This window comes from Drosophila kikkawai, chromosome 3L, assembly GCF_030179895.1.
Source record: "Drosophila kikkawai strain 14028-0561.14 chromosome 3L, DkikHiC1v2, whole genome shotgun sequence".
In the NCBI taxonomy this organism is placed as follows: domain Eukaryota; kingdom Metazoa; phylum Arthropoda; class Insecta; order Diptera; family Drosophilidae; genus Drosophila; species Drosophila kikkawai.
The window spans coordinates 21,902,311-21,921,729 of NC_091730.1; the positions used below are offsets into that span (position 1 = coordinate 21,902,311).

At 43.6% G+C, this 19,419-nt stretch overlaps 2 protein-coding genes across 3 annotated transcripts; both read left to right on the plus strand.

The window, feature by feature from the left end:
* The first annotated feature begins 2,017 nt into the window (after positions 1-2,017).
* nAChRbeta1 (nicotinic acetylcholine receptor beta1) lies at positions 2,018-8,489 on the plus strand. 2 transcript variants are annotated; one of them, XM_017173000.3, is made up of 7 exons: positions 2,018-2,147; positions 2,221-2,385; positions 5,142-5,278; positions 6,059-6,213; positions 6,386-6,830; positions 7,046-7,645; positions 7,705-8,489. In XM_017173000.3, the coding sequence occupies exons 2-7, from the start codon at positions 2,322-2,324 to the stop codon at positions 7,867-7,869; spliced, it is 1,566 nt and encodes a 521-aa protein (XP_017028489.1). In that variant the 5' UTR covers positions 2,018-2,147; positions 2,221-2,321; the 3' UTR covers positions 7,870-8,489. The 2 variants fall into 2 exon arrangements, with proteins under 2 accessions (XP_017028489.1, XP_070141859.1); XM_070285758.1 differs by lacking the exons at positions 2,018-2,147; positions 2,221-2,385 and having other exon boundaries at positions 2,464-5,278.
* Positions 8,490-9,104: 615 nt separating this feature from the next.
* Positions 9,105-10,738, plus strand: LOC108078641 (uncharacterized). Its single transcript, XM_017172569.3, has 2 exons — positions 9,105-9,295; positions 9,365-10,738. The coding sequence occupies exons 1-2, from the start codon at positions 9,293-9,295 to the stop codon at positions 10,634-10,636; spliced, it is 1,275 nt and encodes a 424-aa protein (XP_017028058.1). The 5' UTR covers positions 9,105-9,292; the 3' UTR covers positions 10,637-10,738.
* Positions 10,739-19,419: the final 8,681 nt, after the last annotated feature.

A 19,419-nucleotide genomic window follows, 5' to 3' on the forward strand; every position in this document is an offset into this window, starting at 1 on the left:
TGAGCTGGAAGTGGCCCTCTAAAACTGAAATTGACATTAAAATTCCGCCACAGTCCCCGTCCCTGCCCCAGTCACTGGGTGTTTCTTTGGATAATAGATACTACATACACTGGCCCCACCCTGAAGAGATTTCTCTCCACCTTTTCTAGGCCATCTCGACCACGTAGATCTGCGATCTGCGGCGACCTTGGCGGTGGCGGGGCAAAGTGTTTCAATCGGATGCAGCGAAATAATTAAATAAAAATTTATGAAGATACAGAAATTAATTTGATGTAATTTGCGTTGGCGTTGCCATTGATTTTATCTGTTTTTCGGTTGTGTTATTTTAACTCTACTCGCTGGTGACACCAAAATGGCAGCCAAATTGCGCCAACGGAGCCGCACAAAGGTTCCAAAGTTGTGCTTTTTATGCGCTTCATGGCGACCTTAGCGTTTTTGCCCAGCGAGGCAGCAGCAGCCGCATGTCTCATAACCTGCACGTTCGTGGCCTGAGTTTTTCGTCTCAAGTCTTTCGTTTTTCGTGTTCGTCTTTCATCTGTCGTTGCATTGTATTGCGCTGTCATGCGCACATGAAAATCATCATCAGGCATAGGAGGCACTCGAACGCCAAATACCACACAGAAAAAATCAGGGACTATTGAACCAAATATTCACAGACCTACTTGCTGTACTCAGACATATAAATTTGCTTTGGAAATCTTCTGCTAAAATCCAAGAATTTATTCATGTAAAATATAGAAATCTTCTTGTATTTCAATATTTTTAAATACAACGTTTATGAGTATTTACCGTCTACATTCAATTTTGGGATCTAAAAAAATATATAAGGTCTATTTTAATCATTATAAAAATGATATTTTTCCCCAGAAAACTCTTCAAATAAATATAAAAATTTATTTCTGTGCAGCAAAGGTAATATCAATGACTTCAGCAACTCCAGCGTCATCAGCAATGCAAAAATATGCTTTCATTACCAAACGTCTAGCATTATATGGCCTGCATAATGTTTTCCTTTAGTCGAATCATTGTTGACTATTTACCAGTTTTCCCTCTGCACAGAATCTTCAAACGTTTTTCGGTGTTGGAGTTGAAAATTGAGTTTTCTTAGCACCTCCAAAACATTAAATAAATTGTGCTGCTATCAATCAATTCACGGAAGTTAACAAGCAATATAATTCGTAATTTGTAATGTAATTAAAGGTTGGGACAGGCGCTGACAGCTCCATGAGAGTTGAAAAAGGTCATAATTACTGGCCAGCAAAATGAAAGAGCTCTTTGAGAAAATGCTTACCTCATCAGTTGCAAACAATAGCTTATAATCCAACTGTAACAAAAGTATGCAAAGGTTAAAATACCATAAAAATTAGGCAGTAAAAAGTATTTAATTTATTTTATATTTCATTTGTCGTGATATAGACAAACTGCTTCAAAATACTCTTAATTCAGAGAAAAAATTGACATTGCATTTTTGTGCAAGTTAATTTCAAACATTTAGGCGCCATGAGGAACTGCGATTTGTTAATGATACTCAGCAGCGATTAGGCGCGGGTAAAAAAAAACTATAAAAAACTATGAAATAACAAATTAAGGCCCCACCCACATGACCTTTCGAGGCGTTGCCTTTGTTCGTCGCTCGCTGTGCTGTTTGCTTAATTTATAGGCCCAAGTCTTGTGTCATAATTATACATTTTTATAACACAATAAAGCTGCGATCAGATAGCGGAAGCATTCTACCATTTACTTTCCGCAGCCACTGTGCTGGAAATGCTAGCAGCCCTGGAGGTCGAGCACATGTAAACAGAAATCATCAACAGCTGATGCTTTTGTTTACAAACTAAGGGAAAGTGGGTGGTGGATAACCCACCCTCACGGGAGGGAGCAAGCTTTCCCAATTTTCCTCTCATTTATCCGTCATTCTCGCGCATGGTCAGTGACTCGAAACTCAGATTTCGGCTGCTGCGCGCGTGAAAGTCGCAATCCCATTGATTTTTATCCAGAATCCCGAAGTAGAGTTCTTAATCCGCACCCAAACTGACGGCTCCAGTTCAAGGCGAGAAATTTCGGAAAGAAAATTGCCTGAAAACCAGTGAAAATTAAGCTGAAAATTTGCCAAGAAATATTCAAAATCAAGAGAAGCTTGAGCTAAGGTGAAGTGTTGCAGTTTTTAAGGTGTTTTCGAGTGTTAAAGCCTAAAATCGGATATCCTTTGTGTGCCTGCAGTTTTTGGGGCGTGGGCCCAGCGAAACCTCTGCTCGAAAAAGTCAGTCATGTCCCTGGAGTAAGTGGAAAATAGTGGAAGAAGAAGAAGAAGTGCAAGGACCATGGCATCCTCCGGCAAATCCTGGCTGCTGGGCAGCATCCTCGTGCTCCTGGCCATCGCCCTAGGTACGTACGTTGAGGGCCACGGCGAGGGGAGTGGACTTAGCTCCCCCTCTTCGGGCTGGGTGGTTATGTAATAAAAAAAGACTTGAAGCGACCTCAAGAACTCTGTTCAAACTCTGCTAACCGTTTTTTCGACCCTGTAAACCAAAAAAAAAAAAAGAAAACCTATCTCTCTATTTCTCCTCTCTTAGCTAGCTTACGAATTTACAGCAATGATTTGATTTTTTTCTTAAATTTACGCTTTGCGCTGGCAGCGCCGCCTTAACAAGTTCTCCAAGCTCTCATTGCCACCACCAAGAACCAAGAACCAACGACCAACTTCAGCTCCTGGCATCCAACGTTCTGTGTATATAGCTTATAGCCACACTATTCCCCAACCTGAACAACAAAGTATAGCTCTGTCTGCTACAACAACTGCCACACAACCACCGACAACTTTCGCTGAGAAAATGAGACTTGGAGAATCTGCCAAAGCGTCGCTGCTGCAGCGCTGCAAACGAAAAAAAAAAAATATAAAAAAAATATCGAAAAAATTTAAACAGAACCACAACTGCGCTAGCCATTCAACTAAGCCATCTTTCAACTCTATGTAAACTATATCTATATATATACATATTTCGTAATATCAAGTAGAACTCCTCATAGCACAACCCACTCGCACTCCGTTTCAAGTGCTGCCCCAGTCTAGTATCTTCTGGATTAGCAATATCTCTATATAGACCCATAGCCTTAGCTTAGCTCTAGCTATCTATTTCGCTCTCGCTCTTGCTCTCTTTCTCACTGTCTCTTTCGCTCCCGCTCTCTCCGTCTCTCTCTTTCTCCAATGCTCGACAACTGTAAACCCGAACCAAACTATACTTCCAGTACACCTGCATACTCTCGTCTAACTCTTTAAGTATTGATAAATATATATATTTATATAATCCCAGCTATATCTGCTTTTGTAATTACGGTTTCTCCAGAGTCCCCCTCTGTATCTATCTCGTTCTCCCACTCTCTCTATGTCTGACTCCCGCTCTTTCTCTCTCTCTGTCTCTCTGTCCACCTCCCCACCCCCCTGACTATGTATCTATGAAAAGCGTGGTAGCCAAGGTCCTTTTAGGGGGACCGCAGGATGGGTGGTGGCGTACAGCATCCAGACCGACCACAGCAACCGAAATGAACAAAAACCGAAAAGAAAATGAAAAGAAAAGAAACAGAAAACAGCAAAGAAATGAAAATGCAATGAACCGAACCAACCAAATGCATACATATATACGTGTATTTAAAGATTTCTGTATCAACTGCCGAATCTTAATTCATACTCCTTCTCTTCTGAGCAGTCCAAGAAGTAACGAAAATAAAAGCAAATAGTATTTGTAGACCAAGTCATGTATCGTTTAGACAGAACCCCCCTTTAATGGTACAAAATGTATACAAGAAATATAAAAATATAGTACATTCACCATACTCACACGCATACACTCACTCACACACATTCGCTTAGTGTTCATCGTACCAGCACCACCACAAAAGACATATCATTCTCCTAGCGCTAAGTGCAGCTCCAAAAAAACAAAGTTCCGAAACTCACGCACTCTCCCAGTAGCAGCTCCAGTAGCGTGCTCCATATATATGCGACTACACACACAGATGCTCGACAAGGATAACCCGGTCACACACACACGCAGACTAGAGTGTGGGTAACAGCATCCCTGAGCTTTCTCTCTCTCTCGCTCGTTCTCTCTCCGCCTAAAGGATGTGTGCTTGGAGGAGCTTTTTCTCGGATAAAGTTCGCTCAGCTGTTAAGAAACGGTGAAGCGTGACTGTATAGCCGTCTCTGTCCCGCCTAGAAGTAGCAGAAGAAGCAGCAGCGGAAACTCCCGTTAGGCTCCCGATAGTTGTCCCTGCTGGGGCGCCATTTAACGTTGCACTTTGTAAAGCACAAATTATCGAATTTACCTAGCCAAACCCTATTCAAATAGTGTGTTTTTTTTGTAATGCCAGGCTCTAGGACTGTGAGAACCTCGAGGCACTTGCATTGGACCAACCGCTATGCAGCGGGTGGTGGTCCTCAAGGAGCCACCTCTCCTGCGCATAGTCCTGGTCGAATGGAAGTGCCTTCCATGCGGCGTATACCCAATGTAGGCCAACAACACGCCAATAACAGAGACAAGCAACAACATCAACAATGCCGACACACAGTATACAGTAAAGACCCACAGTATGCACCACCACCACCACCACCAACACAGAACCAATATAAACCACAATCGATCGGCTCTCATGCGTCGTCCATTTTTGTTTAACTTTCCAAATCAAAATTCTAAACTAAAAATTAATGCTGAAGTTGAAGACGATGATTCGGTATAAAGCCTGAAATTGCCTCTGTCCTATCTGCCTATCTCTCTCTGTCTCTCTCTCTCTCTATCTCTCTCTCTCTCTGTCTATCTCTCGCTCTGCCTCTGTCTAAATCTATCTGTCTATAAGCTAAATCATACCAAAGCCCATTAAAAAAAAAAGAAATGAAAAAGAACAACAAGAAAAACTTAAACAAAGAATACAACAACTTTGCTCATCCGTTCGTTTCTTTGTTTCTCTGTATTTTCTTTCATTGCTTACCCTTTGAAATAACTTTTGTGTTCTTTATGTCCACTATTTTGTGTTCTCCAAACCTCCCTATATTCGCTTTGGGTAATTTTTTTACCATTTTATGTTTCTTTGGGTTCGCTTCCGTTTTGGTTCCCGTTTCCGTTTCCGTTTTTCGTTGTGTTTTTTAGTCAGTGCATCCGAAGATGAAGAGCGCTTGGTGCGTGACCTCTTTCGAGGCTACAATAAACTCATACGACCCGTACAGAATATGACACAAAAAGTTGGAGTAAGATTTGGTTTGGCGTTCGTACAGCTAATCAATGTCGTAAGTGTTCTCAAAATCAAATTTGTCAATCAAAAACAACCTGAATAATAACAATAAGACTATGCTAATTAAAAAAAAAAAGCATAACTAACATTCGTAGAGTGTAAATGTGTTTTCGAGTTCTGTTCCTAACAATTCTTCAGTTTCGTTGCTGTCATATAATCGTCCATCTTGAAACGCCGATACATACACAGTTCCATCGACAGTCAGAAGTACACACACATCATACACACACACACACCAAACCACAACGTTTCAGTTTCGGTTATGCTTTGTAAATAATTACATTACGTACACGTTGTCTTGACTTTGTATGTTTGTAGTGAACTTGATGCTAGCAAATCAAATACGAAATGCAAATACTAACCCTAAACAATTAAGATTAAACAAGCAAACAAACTAACCAACTAACTAACTAACTAAAGTAAAGCCACATGCGAAATAATGTCTTAACTACCTTCCCACCCGCTCTCTCTCTCGACTTCTCGATTGTGTACGCCAATTCGATTCGATTTCGATTCGTTTCGAATCTCAAATGCAAATCGTACCACGTACCACGTATCACGTACTCCGTACTCCGTACGCCGTAATCCGTACACCGTACTCCGTTACGTTCTCTCACACCACCAAACCACCACCAACCAACCAACCAACCAACCAATCAACCAACCAAATAACCAACAACCAACCACCAAACCACCACCATCTGATCACAATCAAAACCGAAACAATCGAATTCCCGAAACCGAAAACGAATATCGAAAATCGAAACCGATCAAGAATGAGAAAAATCAAATTATGAAATCAAACGTTTGGTTACGTTTGGTTTGGTACGACTACCAGCTGCAGTGGGATGAGGCCGACTACGGCGGCATCGGGGTGTTGCGTCTGCCCCCCGACAAGGTTTGGAAGCCGGACATAGTGCTCTTCAATAAGTGAGTAAATGGCCACATTTTCTAGCTAACCCAACAACTCCAACTCTGAACACTAACCAAAGACAATAAAAACCGTAGGCGAAAGCAGAGCGATCAGTCAGAGCTTTCAACTGAAAAGTTTCCTTCTTATCCGCAAAATACTAATCCTATGTTGTTCCGACCCTCCCCCCAGTGCCGATGGCAACTACGAGGTGCGCTACAAGTCCAACGTCTTGATCTATCCCACGGGAGAGGTCCTCTGGGTGCCGCCGGCCATCTACCAGAGCTCCTGCACCATCGACGTGACCTACTTCCCCTTCGACCAGCAGACCTGCATCATGAAGTTCGGCTCCTGGACCTTCAACGGCGACCAGGTGTCGCTGGCGCTCTACAACAACAAGAACTTTGTGGATCTCTCTGACTACTGGAAGTCCGGCACCTGGGACATCATCGAGGTGCCGGCCTATCTCAACGTCTACGAGGGCGAGGGCAACCATCCCACGGAGACGGACATCACCTTCTACATCATTATCCGGCGCAAGACCCTCTTCTACACGGTCAACTTGATCTTGCCCACGGTGCTCATTTCGTTCCTCTGCGTGCTGGTCTTCTACCTGCCAGCCGAGGCCGGCGAGAAGGTAAGCTGGAAGCGAATCTCGTTTAGAGCGGGTCACGGGGCGGGGTCAAGTCAACATTACACTCTCAGAAAAATCCAAAGTCAGAGCATCATTTACACAGTATCTATCATGTAGCAAGTTTCCCAATTAACGAAGAGGCGACAAGTTTCGGGTCAACTGTGGGATGCGGGGTCACGGCTACTGCCCGATCGCTTAATTAAGATGTTTATCCCCAGGTAACGCTTGGTATTAGCATTCTGCTGTCACTGGTTGTGTTCCTGCTGCTTGTGTCGAAGATTCTGCCGCCGACGTCGCTGGTGCTGCCGCTAATCGCCAAGTATCTGCTGTTCACCTTCATCATGAACACGGTATCCATCCTGGTGACCGTGATTATCATCAACTGGAACTTCCGGGGGCCACGCACCCACCGCATGCCCATGTACATTCGCTCCATCTTCCTGCACTACCTGCCCGCCTTCTTGTTCATGAAGCGGCCGCGCAAGACCCGTCTGCGCTGGATGATGGAGATGCCCGGGATGAGCATGCCCGCCCACCCCCATCCCTCGTACGGCTCGCCGGCGGAGCTGCCCAAGCATATCAGTGCCATCGGTGGCAAGCAGTCTAAGATGGAGGTCATGGAGCTGTCCGACCTGCACCATCCCAACTGCAAGATCAACCGCAAGGTAAACAGTGGCGCAGAGCTGGGCCTGGGCGATGGCTGTCGCCGCGAGAGCGAGTCCTCCGACTCCATTCTGCTCTCCCCAGAGGCCAGCAAGGCCACCGAGGCGGTGGAGTTCATAGCCGAGCATTTACGCAACGAGGATCTGTACATTCAGGTGGGATTACCTTCTCAACAAATTAAGCAAAGTACTTAAAAAAAATCCTTTATTTGTAGACCCGCGAGGACTGGAAGTACGTGGCCATGGTGATTGATCGCTTGCAGCTGTACATCTTCTTCATAGTGACCACTGCTGGGACAGTGGGCATTCTGATGGACGCCCCGCACATCTTCGAGTACGTGGACCAGGATCGCATCATCGAGATCTACAGGGGAAAGTAAGCGGGAGCGAGGAGTCGTCGGAGCAGCCCGGGGCTGGTTGAAATGGTTAACAGCATTGCAAACGCAACAATAATAAGCAGACACGAGGTATTGGGGACGGAGGAGAACAATGAAAAATTGCAACAATTAATGCGGATTTTTAGATTTTAATAATTAGTAATGAACACTAAACGATACTTGCTTGCGCAGCATTAACACCTAACATAACTAACTAATATCAGCTCTTTTTGGTAAACACACACGAATCGGAACACTGAACACTGAGCGATCGTCAAGTAACACAAACTCACTCACCAGCAACAATGTTAAACAAGTAAATCAAAAGAAAACCAAACAAAAACGAAAACGAAAACAAAAACCTAGTGGAATTGTGAGTAACTTTATAATTTTTAAAACGAACCTAGCTAATATAGACCTACATATATAGAATGAAGTTTAGTTTAAGTGCAATAAACAGTGGAACTTTGTTATGTTGTGCCAGACTTAAACTTAAGTATTTCCATTTTACGCATGAGATCTAAGAATGGAAGCCCAGTGAATCGATTTGTAAATGCTTCTCTAATTAATCGGTGGCTCCGGGTCACCACAAACCAATAAAAATGCAAAGGTTAATTAACGAATCAAGCCGTGTGTGCAGTTTGTATCGATTCTAGCAGCCCGCATCGCGCATACGCCGCGTATTACGCGCCAAGTCAATTGGCTTATTAACTAATTGTTATGGGCGCAACATTTTATTGACCAACTGGAGAATGTCGATTCAAATGAGCATCGATTGTTCAGTTGCCCACGGCAATAAGCATCAGCCAATTATGTAAGCACGATTCTATCGGATTTACCAGATCTTGGCCATATGTGATAGTCGCTGAAAGTTCGCACATTAATCATACGCCTACGTGGCCGGTGGTGTGAATTCTATCGGACCTAATTGGCCAAACACACAAATGGCCAGGAATCCCCATTGGTTCCTGGTTGTGGTGCTCTTAGTACAGCTATCTGTGGCCAGAGATCTCCTCTATCTTCGCCAGTGACTACATCAAAGGTTGCAGCATCGCCATCATCACGGCGCTGATGACGACGAGCCAAAGCCACTCGGGCCGAGAGACGTTTGAGCCAAAACTCGTCTCGCTGGCTGACTCAAAACTTCGGCATCCGCTGAGCGGTCGGAGCGGCGACTTGGCCAACTTAGGGGCTGCTCCCGGCCAGGCCGGTATAAATGCGCCAAGGGAGAACATTTGGGCACCATTCGATTTCTGATTTTGCAACGAAGACGTCGCCTCGTCTCCCAAGCCACCTGGATAAGCCATCTCGTGTGCGGTTCGTCTGCGAAACCGGTCATAATTCGATCCGCTGTTTCGTTTTTGTGTAGTGTCGCGTCGCGTTGGGAAAACTCGGAAAACCCGCGCTCAGTTCAAGCCCAGCAGAAATGGTGAGTTACTGGCCAGCCAGTCAACCCGGACGCTCGTCATCCTCATCCGACATCCGTGTTTCTCTGCAGCGCTGCTTCCTGCCCCTGGTGGCCCTGCTCTTGGCAGCGGGTGCCCACGCGGATGTGTCCCATTTGGACACGGATCTCCAGGAGGATGGCTACCACTACAAGCAGCCCTCGGTGCCCTTTCCGCCGCCGGACTCTGGCAACGGCATTGAGGACTCGGACATAGGAGGCCCAGGACCAGGACCCGCGCCCTCTAACCCGGCTCCGTCGTACGGACCGCCGCAGACGCAGCCACCGCGTCCTCCGCCGCAGCCACAGCCCACGGCACCAGCCCCAGGACCTACCTATGGACCACCTCAGACGCAGCCCCCGCGGCCACCACCGCAGCCCACTCCTACTGCTCCGGCTCCTTCTTATGGACCGCCTCAGACGCAGCCTCCTCGTCCTCCGCCGCAGCCCACTCCTACGGCTCCTGCTCCTTCCTATGGACCTCCCCAGACGCAGCCATCTCGTCCTGCGCCGCAGCCCGTGCCCACTCAGCCTGCTCCTTATAGACCTCCCCAGACTCAGCCCCCATCGCCACAGCCAGGACCGGAGTACCTGCCACCGGATCAGCCCAAGCCGCGTCCCACGCCTTCCCGTCCGCAGCCACCACCGCCGTCTCCTCCCAGGCCGCAGCCCACTCCTGGATACGGACCACCGCCGGCACCACCAGCTCCCACTCCAGGATACGGCCCACCACCAACACAGCAGCCGCCGCGTCCCCAGCCTCCCAGGCCACAGCCTCCGAGTCCTCAGCCTCCTAGGCCTCAGCCTCCAAGCCCGCCGCCGCCACCACGCCCCTCGCCAGGAGCTGAGTACCTGCCGCCTCCTGGAGAGAACGAGGTGACCCCACCACAGCCGCAGCCAACGGCTCCGGCGCCAGAGTACGGACCACCACCATCCTCGCCACCTGCACCCCCACCAGGACCCACTTACCAGCCACGCCCGCCCACTCCGCCAAGTCCACCTGCACCCACCTATCAGCCCCGCCCACCGGCACCCACTTACCAGCCCAGCCCACCGGCACCCACTTATCAGCCCAGTCCCCCTGCTCCACCACCAGGACCCACTTATCAGCCGCGTCCTCCGGCACCACCAGCACCAACCTATCAGCCACAACCGCCCTCCCCTCCCGCACCACCAGCACCAACTTACCAGCCTCGTCCGCCAGCACCACCCGCTCCACCAACTCAGGAGTACGGACCACCGCCCACTAGTGGTGGCGACGAGGCGGGATCCCTGGGACCCGATGGCTACAACTACAATAAGCCTTCTCGACCCTTTACCTTCTAGAAAAGCGGCTCTTGTGCCCACCACTGTCCCGTGATCCACCAATGGATCCACCGCCCGCAGCTCAAATCTTTTTCCAAATAAAAACAAATCTCGAAAGCCAAAGCCAAAGCTGGATACGTCACTCACTCGGGGGATTCGCTGGCAGGTCAATGTCCCAGCTTGTATTGCATGGTGACCTTCTGGGTAATCACTTTTTGACAGCGGCAAGTGCATTGAAAGAAAAATTCATAAAGGAAAATGTTAATATTTAATTGATTCTGCAAGAGATATGGTTCCTTTTTAAGGAAAGAATTATCTTATAGATTTTTACTATATTTTTTTTGGCATCTTTAAAAGGTTTCATTTGGTTTCTAAATTGGTTCACTGACTTTAAATTCTCCCTTAAATATATTTTGATTTAAAAAGAAGAAAAGAATTATTATAAAGAGAGCATATAATTTTATTTTATAAAAACAGAAAGTATTATTGTAGCAGTTATTTTATTTTATATCTCAATTAAAAAAGAATACATCCTCGAGTCTTGTTTATGCTTTTTAGTTATGAAATTATATGACTACTACCCATTTATTTTTCCAAGTAGGCAGATGGCCTAGCCAAAATACCAACAGTTCAAGAGCAGTCCCCAGACTGCACCACCCAATGGAGCACGGAGCACGGAGCCGGCGGCTGGTGTCCAGTTGGTAGGTCAAATCAATCAAACCTGGGGGCGCCATAAATCAGAGGCGGAAATTCCGAGAGCGTCAAGCAGCCGTGAACGTTCTCAGGCCGGCGTTGTTTGCAATATCCAACTATAAACCCATAACGACCATATATATATATATATATATATAGGTATATATTTTTGCGAGAGCCCATAACGACTGCAACTGCATCGCCGCATCCATACATGGGCCACTCAAGGTGCCGGCTGAGCCAAAATAAATATGAGCAACTGCGAACCGATCGATGATCAGCTCCGCGATCGGCGACGACTCAATTCCCACCGAGGCTCTCCGTCCGTTGCCAGGTTCATCAGTCATTTAGTCAATACGTCGGCGGACCTAGTCAATAAATTGAGTTAGCCGTGGCAACTTCATTAGGTTGCCCAAAAATAAAGATAAACAAGAAAAACTGCAGTGGCGTTGTCGTCGTCGTCGTCTTTGTCGTCGTCGTTGTGGGTTGTGCAACTATTCTCCAGTAGGGCCAAGAGGGGGTGGCTATGGCAAGAGGGGTACTGCCACTAATTACATAAGCACTTGCATGGCGGCCTTCAATTTCGCTGGACAGAAGGCGCCCTAAGCCCGGCCCGATCTGAGCCATTTGATTAACGTCTTAACGAGCGGCCTGGCTCGGCTGGGGTGTGATTTATGTTGTCAGCCATCGGATCTGCAGCTGCACTTAGTCTTGGCTTTTTGCGTGATTTATGATTGCAGCACGGCACTTGAAAAGATTCGGCATGACAAGGGATTCGCCACGCATTGTTTGCCTTGCCTCGATAATTATGCGATGGCAATTACTGGAATCCAAATAGAGCTAAAGTGGCCGGCATAGGCCCGAAAAGCAGAGCTACTCGCTCACCCGCTGACCCTAACTAATTTCGCCCATGCTAACCAGATGGGCAGCACTATGATGCTGGTGATTTCGCTTACGATTCCGATTCTCACTCCATCCGGGTGTAAATTTCCCAAACAAGCTATTAATATTCCCCCGCCGACGCCGCAATCAGGCAAACACGCAAATGTAAATGCGAGTATATAAATATTAAGTCATTCTAAATAAAATGAAAGCGGCAAAAACAAAAACAAATCATCATCGTTTTACCCGAGGGCGAAATTCTCATCTCGTCTTCTTCATCGTTAATCTCAAATTTCCAATTAATTCCTCAAAACTTATTCCGACAGGGGCTAATCGAAAATATTAATGGACATATTATAATTATGACTTAATAGACGTACAATAAAGTCACAGAATGATTTATGCTGATGTCAAGAGTCGTAAGCTCAAAAATAGCATCTGTTCCCCTCTCAAGAAATATTGCGCATACGCAACGTGCGCCGGCAATATTCTAGCGAGTTACGATGCGTTTGCTGGCGTTACGTTCGCCGCCTTGTAAATCAATCACTGGCGAAATTGCCCTTGGCACAGTTTGGCTTCCATTTTTTTTCTATTTCCCTCATCTTTGGGTGTTTTTTTTGTTTCTGTTGTCTCGGCTCATAACTGTTCAATTGTAAAACTGGCAACGCACTCAAACGTTTTCGTCTTCACATTGCGTACGATGATTTGTGGCGAAGGCAACGCCAAGCGAAATATGAATCAACCCGTCAGCGGTGTTCGAGTGGATCCGCGAGAGGGGAAAGGCAAACAAAGCGGAGGAACGCCGATGAAAATCACTCACGCATGTCAGTGCACTGAAAGAAATGTATACAAAATAGTTTACGCTTCTTGAATGGTTTTTAATAATTGATTACTATTTTATAAAGTTCAAGAGACTTTTTGGTTGAGTTTAATTAGTAAAACAATGTTTTAAATAAACCAAATCCTTTTATTAATAGTATAAAAATATAAATTTAATATTTTAATTTAATTATATTTATTTATCTTAAGCTAACAAATAGTTCTAAACTAAGAGCTAACTAAGGGTAAAGAGCCATAGCAGCTAAGGACTTCGGCTCGTATTTAATAGACTTAACTTCGACTTTTTAAAGAATTTATAAGATGTTTCGTATTTATTTATATTTAAGGAAGTTATTTTGGTTGAAAGTTACTTAAATTTTATTCCAATTATAAAGTGATGTTTAAATTGATCTTTTAAAAATTATAATATTTATTTAACCATTTGCCTTGATTTATTTCAATTTATAACTTTATAATTTTATAATTTAATGTGTGTTTAATAAGTGCCATCAATTTATTTCTTTTATTTTGTGTGAGTTTTAAGCTTGATTGTTCGGTTAATAAATTTTCAGCCTAAATTTCGGCTAAGAAATTGGTGAACAAGTTGTTTAAAGTTAAGCTTAAGGTAATGCTGTATGACTAGCCTACTATTTAGCTGATTTCTGTATAGAGAAGAGCTTAGTTTAAGCTTAGCTTAAGCCTGGTTCAAGCTCGTTTTAATTTTTTTATGGTTTTATTTTCTTTGCAAGCTTAACTCATGTTTTAGCTTTTTATTAGAGCTTAAGCCAATAAAGTTTTTAATGTATTAATTATGATAACTAATGATAATAAAAGATGATTTTAAAGTATTTATTAAAACCTCTTTCCGTGAAGATTGTAACAAACTTAATATTTGATGCCTATAATGAATTCATTTTATTGAATTTTTAATATTATATTCAGCATATTTTACTAGGCAATCATTAATCCAAATTATTTACAGCCTCGAAAAATCATTTTGCTTGATTCCGTTACTATTTTTAAATGCTCTTGCTATTTTTAAAATGATTAATACATTTTAATAACTTTCATAGGCATTCATATTAATTGATATGAACCAAAAACCTCGATTTATGCCGAGTTTACCATAATGTCTTCACTATTTTTAGACGTTTATTGCTATATTCGAGATGATTCATTTAAATATTCGGTCGGCAATCAGCATATACCTCGATTTAAGCCAACTGATGTCTCAATTTATAGCTCTGCACGCGAAATTCCGCAATATCCATTTGCCACTACAACTTCCTTGTCCAATTGACCGATATTGCCGCCCCGCCGAATAATAAATCCCCTCCGCCACCCCTCAAGTCGCACGGCTGTATCGCATTAACAGCAAATTAATCAATTGCTAATAGATGTTTAACAACTGTTAACCTTCCCGGCGAGCATTCAAGTGGCTTGCGAATAAATCAAGCCGCAGACAGCGGCGATTTATGATTAAACGCTGCGATTCTGCTGAGCGTGAACAAAATCGTTTAGCAGCCAAAAATTGGCAATTACTCGGTTTTGGCTCTCCCGGCCAAGCCAGCTCGTGGCCTAAAGTGAATAGCCAGAAAATTGGCTTAGCCTTTGTTCAGGATGATTGCCCGTGTAAGCGATTTCTCTGACTTTTCAAGATTTTCAATGCAGATCGCTGTGGGCGCCAGTGATTAGCATAATACCAAGGCATCGGTCACACATTTTGCCCGCTCTATTAAATTTTAATTATAAAACGAACAAAACGCCAACATTAATCAACCACGGCGACAGCGAATAAATGCAGAAAAAAGCGTCAAATATGAAGACAAGTGGATTAGTCTAGATCGATCCAAAATTCATTCATTCGGTAAGGCCCAGAGGGCGGCTTTGTCACGCAAATTTATTGAATTTTTGCTTCTGACTGGCTTTTAAAAATGCACTGTAAAAAATGCAGGCAAAAAATATAAAAGAAAGACTTGAGAGGAAATTAAGAAATAAGCCTTCTTTGAGAGGTTGATTTTGATCAATTTTAATTTTGGTATCAAAAATTTTCTTTAAATTTAAATTTTAAGGAAATGTTTGTTGTATTTCTTTTTTTTACAAGAGCTATTAGCTTATCTCTAGCTTAGCTATAGCCCCATATTTTGTCAAGTGTGACTTTATGTTGCCTTTAAAAAGATGCTGGCCAGCGTAAAGCAATTAACGGCAAATAGTCTGGGCCACCGATCCATGTGGGTCGTTGTCTTGAGCACTGACAGCACTTGTCACACCAATCCATAATGGATGTCAAAACAGACAAAAAACAGCAGCAGCAGCTTCGACAGCCGTCACAATGGTTCACCGGCACACCAGCTCCAAAAAGCTGGCCCGAATCTATGCAAATGCAGAGTCAACAATGGCCAAGACGACGAATCCGATTGAAAAGGCAACACGCATAGCAGTTAATCCAATGTTTACAATCTCTTTACAAATTTCGACCTTGGCCTTACAGAGACAAAGCGCAGCAAACGGCATCCGAGTGGAAACAATGTCATAGCAGTTAGTCAAACCACCGGAGAATCCTCAATTGCATTGGCTTCGGCAGATGATCCTCTCCTGTGACTCACGGCGGAGAATCTTACAGAAATCCGCAGACAGAGCGGCGACTGGGGCCCCAGAAGAAGAACGAACCTTCATCATCGCTTTTAGCCCCGTGGGGCTAATCATCGTCATAATCTCTTGCCGAAAAAAAAGAACCAAAGAAACGGGTTCTGCTAATGGCCATTAACCATCCACCAAGCCTTAAATGCGACCATAATAATCAGCATTTGCATTTGTGCAAATTGACTAGAATGGCTTATACTTATAAATACAGAGATATAAATATATATATCTATATAAACTTAAATACCAACCCCTCTTTGTGTTCTTCCCAAGCGAGAACGGGTTCTCGACGGCTGTTTGTCACCGAACTAGATCGGCATGTATGAAATCTGATCGATCGCCAGTTAGCCTGACTCGTGGCTGCCCCTTTCGAATCACTCCATTAGCCGTAAAAGCTTAATGCCGTTTTTATTGGGGCAATTTTTCAGAACTGAAGTCCCTCGATTACAGCATCTTTGGATCTCCAACCGGCAGAGTATTCTCGGGTATACTCTTCAGGGGAAGTGTTTCCGTCTCCGTATTTGTATATATACCTTCTCTCTAAATGCTTATCGCCGACTTAATGCTTTGATTCTGCCTAATGAAGTGGAGAATGTGACCTCTATTTGTGAGTTATAACCAACCAGTTTAGATTCGAGTTCCCAATGCAGGCCAAATTCTCAGTTTATTACCATAAAATTAGTCATATTGGTACAAATTCGATAATCAATTTGTTTTTATAATTCTTCTTGAAATATACAACCTTTTGCGGTGGAATAGGAAATACATTTAGGGGAGATTTTTAGCAAGTTTTATGATTAGGAGAGATTCTAAATTTATATACAGGAGCTTACAATAAAACCGTTTTTAAAAGATAATAAAATATCTTAAAATGGGTGAAGGGTTGTTTTAGAAACTAATTTATGTTAAGAATAGATTGTTTACTAATTTGTGATTTTAATGATCACTTTAAAAGGAAATTTCCGAATTTTAAGGAAAGGAAACATTAATTTAAGCGAAGTCTCTTTGTTTTGGAAACAAGCAGATTGTGTGAAATAAAATATAATATAATTTAAACTTTAATATAAGAAAAAATAACCAAGCATTATAAATCACTAATTTCTCATGACAATATCCACTTTGTCTACTCGGCTATATTTAATTCACATTTAAAGCTCGTGTGTTTATTTATTATCGATTATATTCAGAGCCAAAGTTCAAAATGCCAGCTCACCACCTGGCGGCTGGCTTCAACGATTTTGGCGGCACGAGCCGGCCAAAAAGGTGCCAAAAGTGGCTAAATTGCTCGGGTTCACAGCCACCAAAGTCGCGACGTCTCTTTTTTTGTCTTTGGCCGATGCTTTTGGCCCCTCAGGCGGCATCGATTTCATTGTTTGCTGTTGTTGCGAAACAAATTATGGGGGGAGATAATAAAAAACTAATTATTAAGTTAAACAATGATTAGATGGGGCTCTTTTGTGGCCATTCTCATTCGATTCTCGGTCGCCTTTCAATTCCCATTCCCATTCCCGCTCGGCTATTATTCTATCTCGATTCTGGCTAATTTCAATAATTAATTTATGCTTCCCATTAAATGTTAACGTTCTTCTGCGGACGCTTTCACTGTGCGCGTGTCCCGGTGCCCGCCGGTTTGTCTGCGACTGGCGATCGATTGGAACCAGAATAATCTTTGGAGAATCTGCTTGTTCAAATAAAAAATAAATAAATAATTATAAACCCCTTGGCTCCGTTCCAGAAGTTCGCCGCCAGACTGTAGGTCAAGTGGCTGATGTACGATAATTGTTAAGCCATTTATTTCGTCAAATGCAGAGGCGGAAACGAGACTAAGCATCAGCGTTTGTGGTCTATTTTGAGACAATTTATTGAGGCGGTTATAAATCTGTCAAGTACCCCGACTTTTGGAGGTGTTGCAATAAATATTTCTGGGCCTAGATCACCGTCGATGCCAACCTGTTTGACCCGCCTTTCAAAATACTTATTTCGACAAGAGCATGCCAGAGCTTCCAATTGTCTCTTCAAGATGATATATTTGCCGTGCCTCGCTTGTTGTTTGTTATAATTTTTTGCGTAAAAATATTGAATATTCATAATGCCTCTCTGGTCTGTTTCGTGGATGTGAATGTGCGGAAGCTTGTACAAATATAAAAAAAATTCCACAAAATATTTACGAAGCATTGTGTCGAGACTCGTGATAAAAATAGACGGGAAAGCGAGACTGACTTGAGACTGAGAATCTTCGCCTCGCCACAAGGTCAATAATCATATAACGATTACAGCTCAGAACTGGCTAAATTCTCTAGCCAAAAATCGCCCATTCCTTCGTTTTTAGTTCTATTTATGAAGACAGATGTCAAGAAGTGACACGAAGCGCAGAAAATGTTTTATATTTCTCCTATTCACACGCGCATATTCAAATGCTAAGCTGGCGGTGAGATATCGAGGCGTGCCTTGCCCAAACAGAGAGATCTCTTGGTAAAAAGCATACATATTCAGCGAAGCCCAGGTGGGCATCTATTGTGGTCCTTATCAGGTGATGCGGATCGCTTGTAAACACACGCCCAGCCAGACAACATCTAGCTTGGAAATTCGTATTTATAGCCGCGCTTAGCCCCGGCCGGACAACAGGTCGCATGCTTAATATTTCCAAACGCTTGGAGCAAAACAAAACGATTCTCGGGGGGCACGTGAAGGCGACTGGATTCTGGCTATCGGCAGGCATAGAGTCATAAATTAAGAGAATTTTCGATTACCGGCATTTAGCCGGAGCTCCTACGGCGGCTCATGGCTTTTGATTCACTCGGTGCGATCTATCGATTTCTGGTTCCTATATGCAAATTAATCGAAATTGTCGTTGTCGTTGTCGCTTCGGTTCCGGCCCCAAGAGACACGATGATGGAAAGATCGCAAACATATTAATATTATATATGTGGGCATTGCCATAAATAAGAGTTGTTATCACTGGGCTGGGAGAACTGCATCGAACTATATACATAAAACATAATAGCCCCGCCCTTGTCACTGATTTATGGCACTCCTTTGATTACCGATCGATTCGATCTGATCCGAGGGAAGAACGCTGCTTTTCTCATACAAATGACACATTTTGCAAGTCAAATGTCGCTGACTCAATCGACAATGTCCGCAAATGGCATAAGCAGCCAATAATGAATGTTTCGCGGGAGATCAAATTTATGAATGTGAAACCCAAGAAGCCAGCGGACCAAAGCATTATTAATTACATTTTAAATTCTCTAATAACCGTAAAAACACACAATAAATTGTTTATTTTTTGTTCATTACTAGATTTTATGGTGGGATTATGGAAAAGGCTGCATAAGTATATATTTCCCATGTTCCTCGTCTCGGCTGCCGTTGACAAATGTACCATCAATCAATGCAGGTGAAAGGCACCCGCAATGATGTCACATGACCGGGCCAGAACCATTTTAAAGTGGGCTCTGCTGATACAGTGGTCCATCGTGTTGTGCATATTCATGGTAACGTCTTTACAATGTCGAAAATATATATTAACCATTTCCTGTGTTTGTGCCACTTAATCTTTTTGGGTGAGACCTTGATATCGAACAAATCATTTTTATTGGCACTGCATCTTTGGCTCAAGTGGCTTCATTCACTTGACGGTGGCAGGTGAATGTATTTCCCCACACACACACGCACGAGAAACGGAAATGATGTATGCCCAAAAGCCGTTAAATTCGCTTATTGTTGCCACTAAGGTCAAGAGAAGATACAAACAATCATGCGCC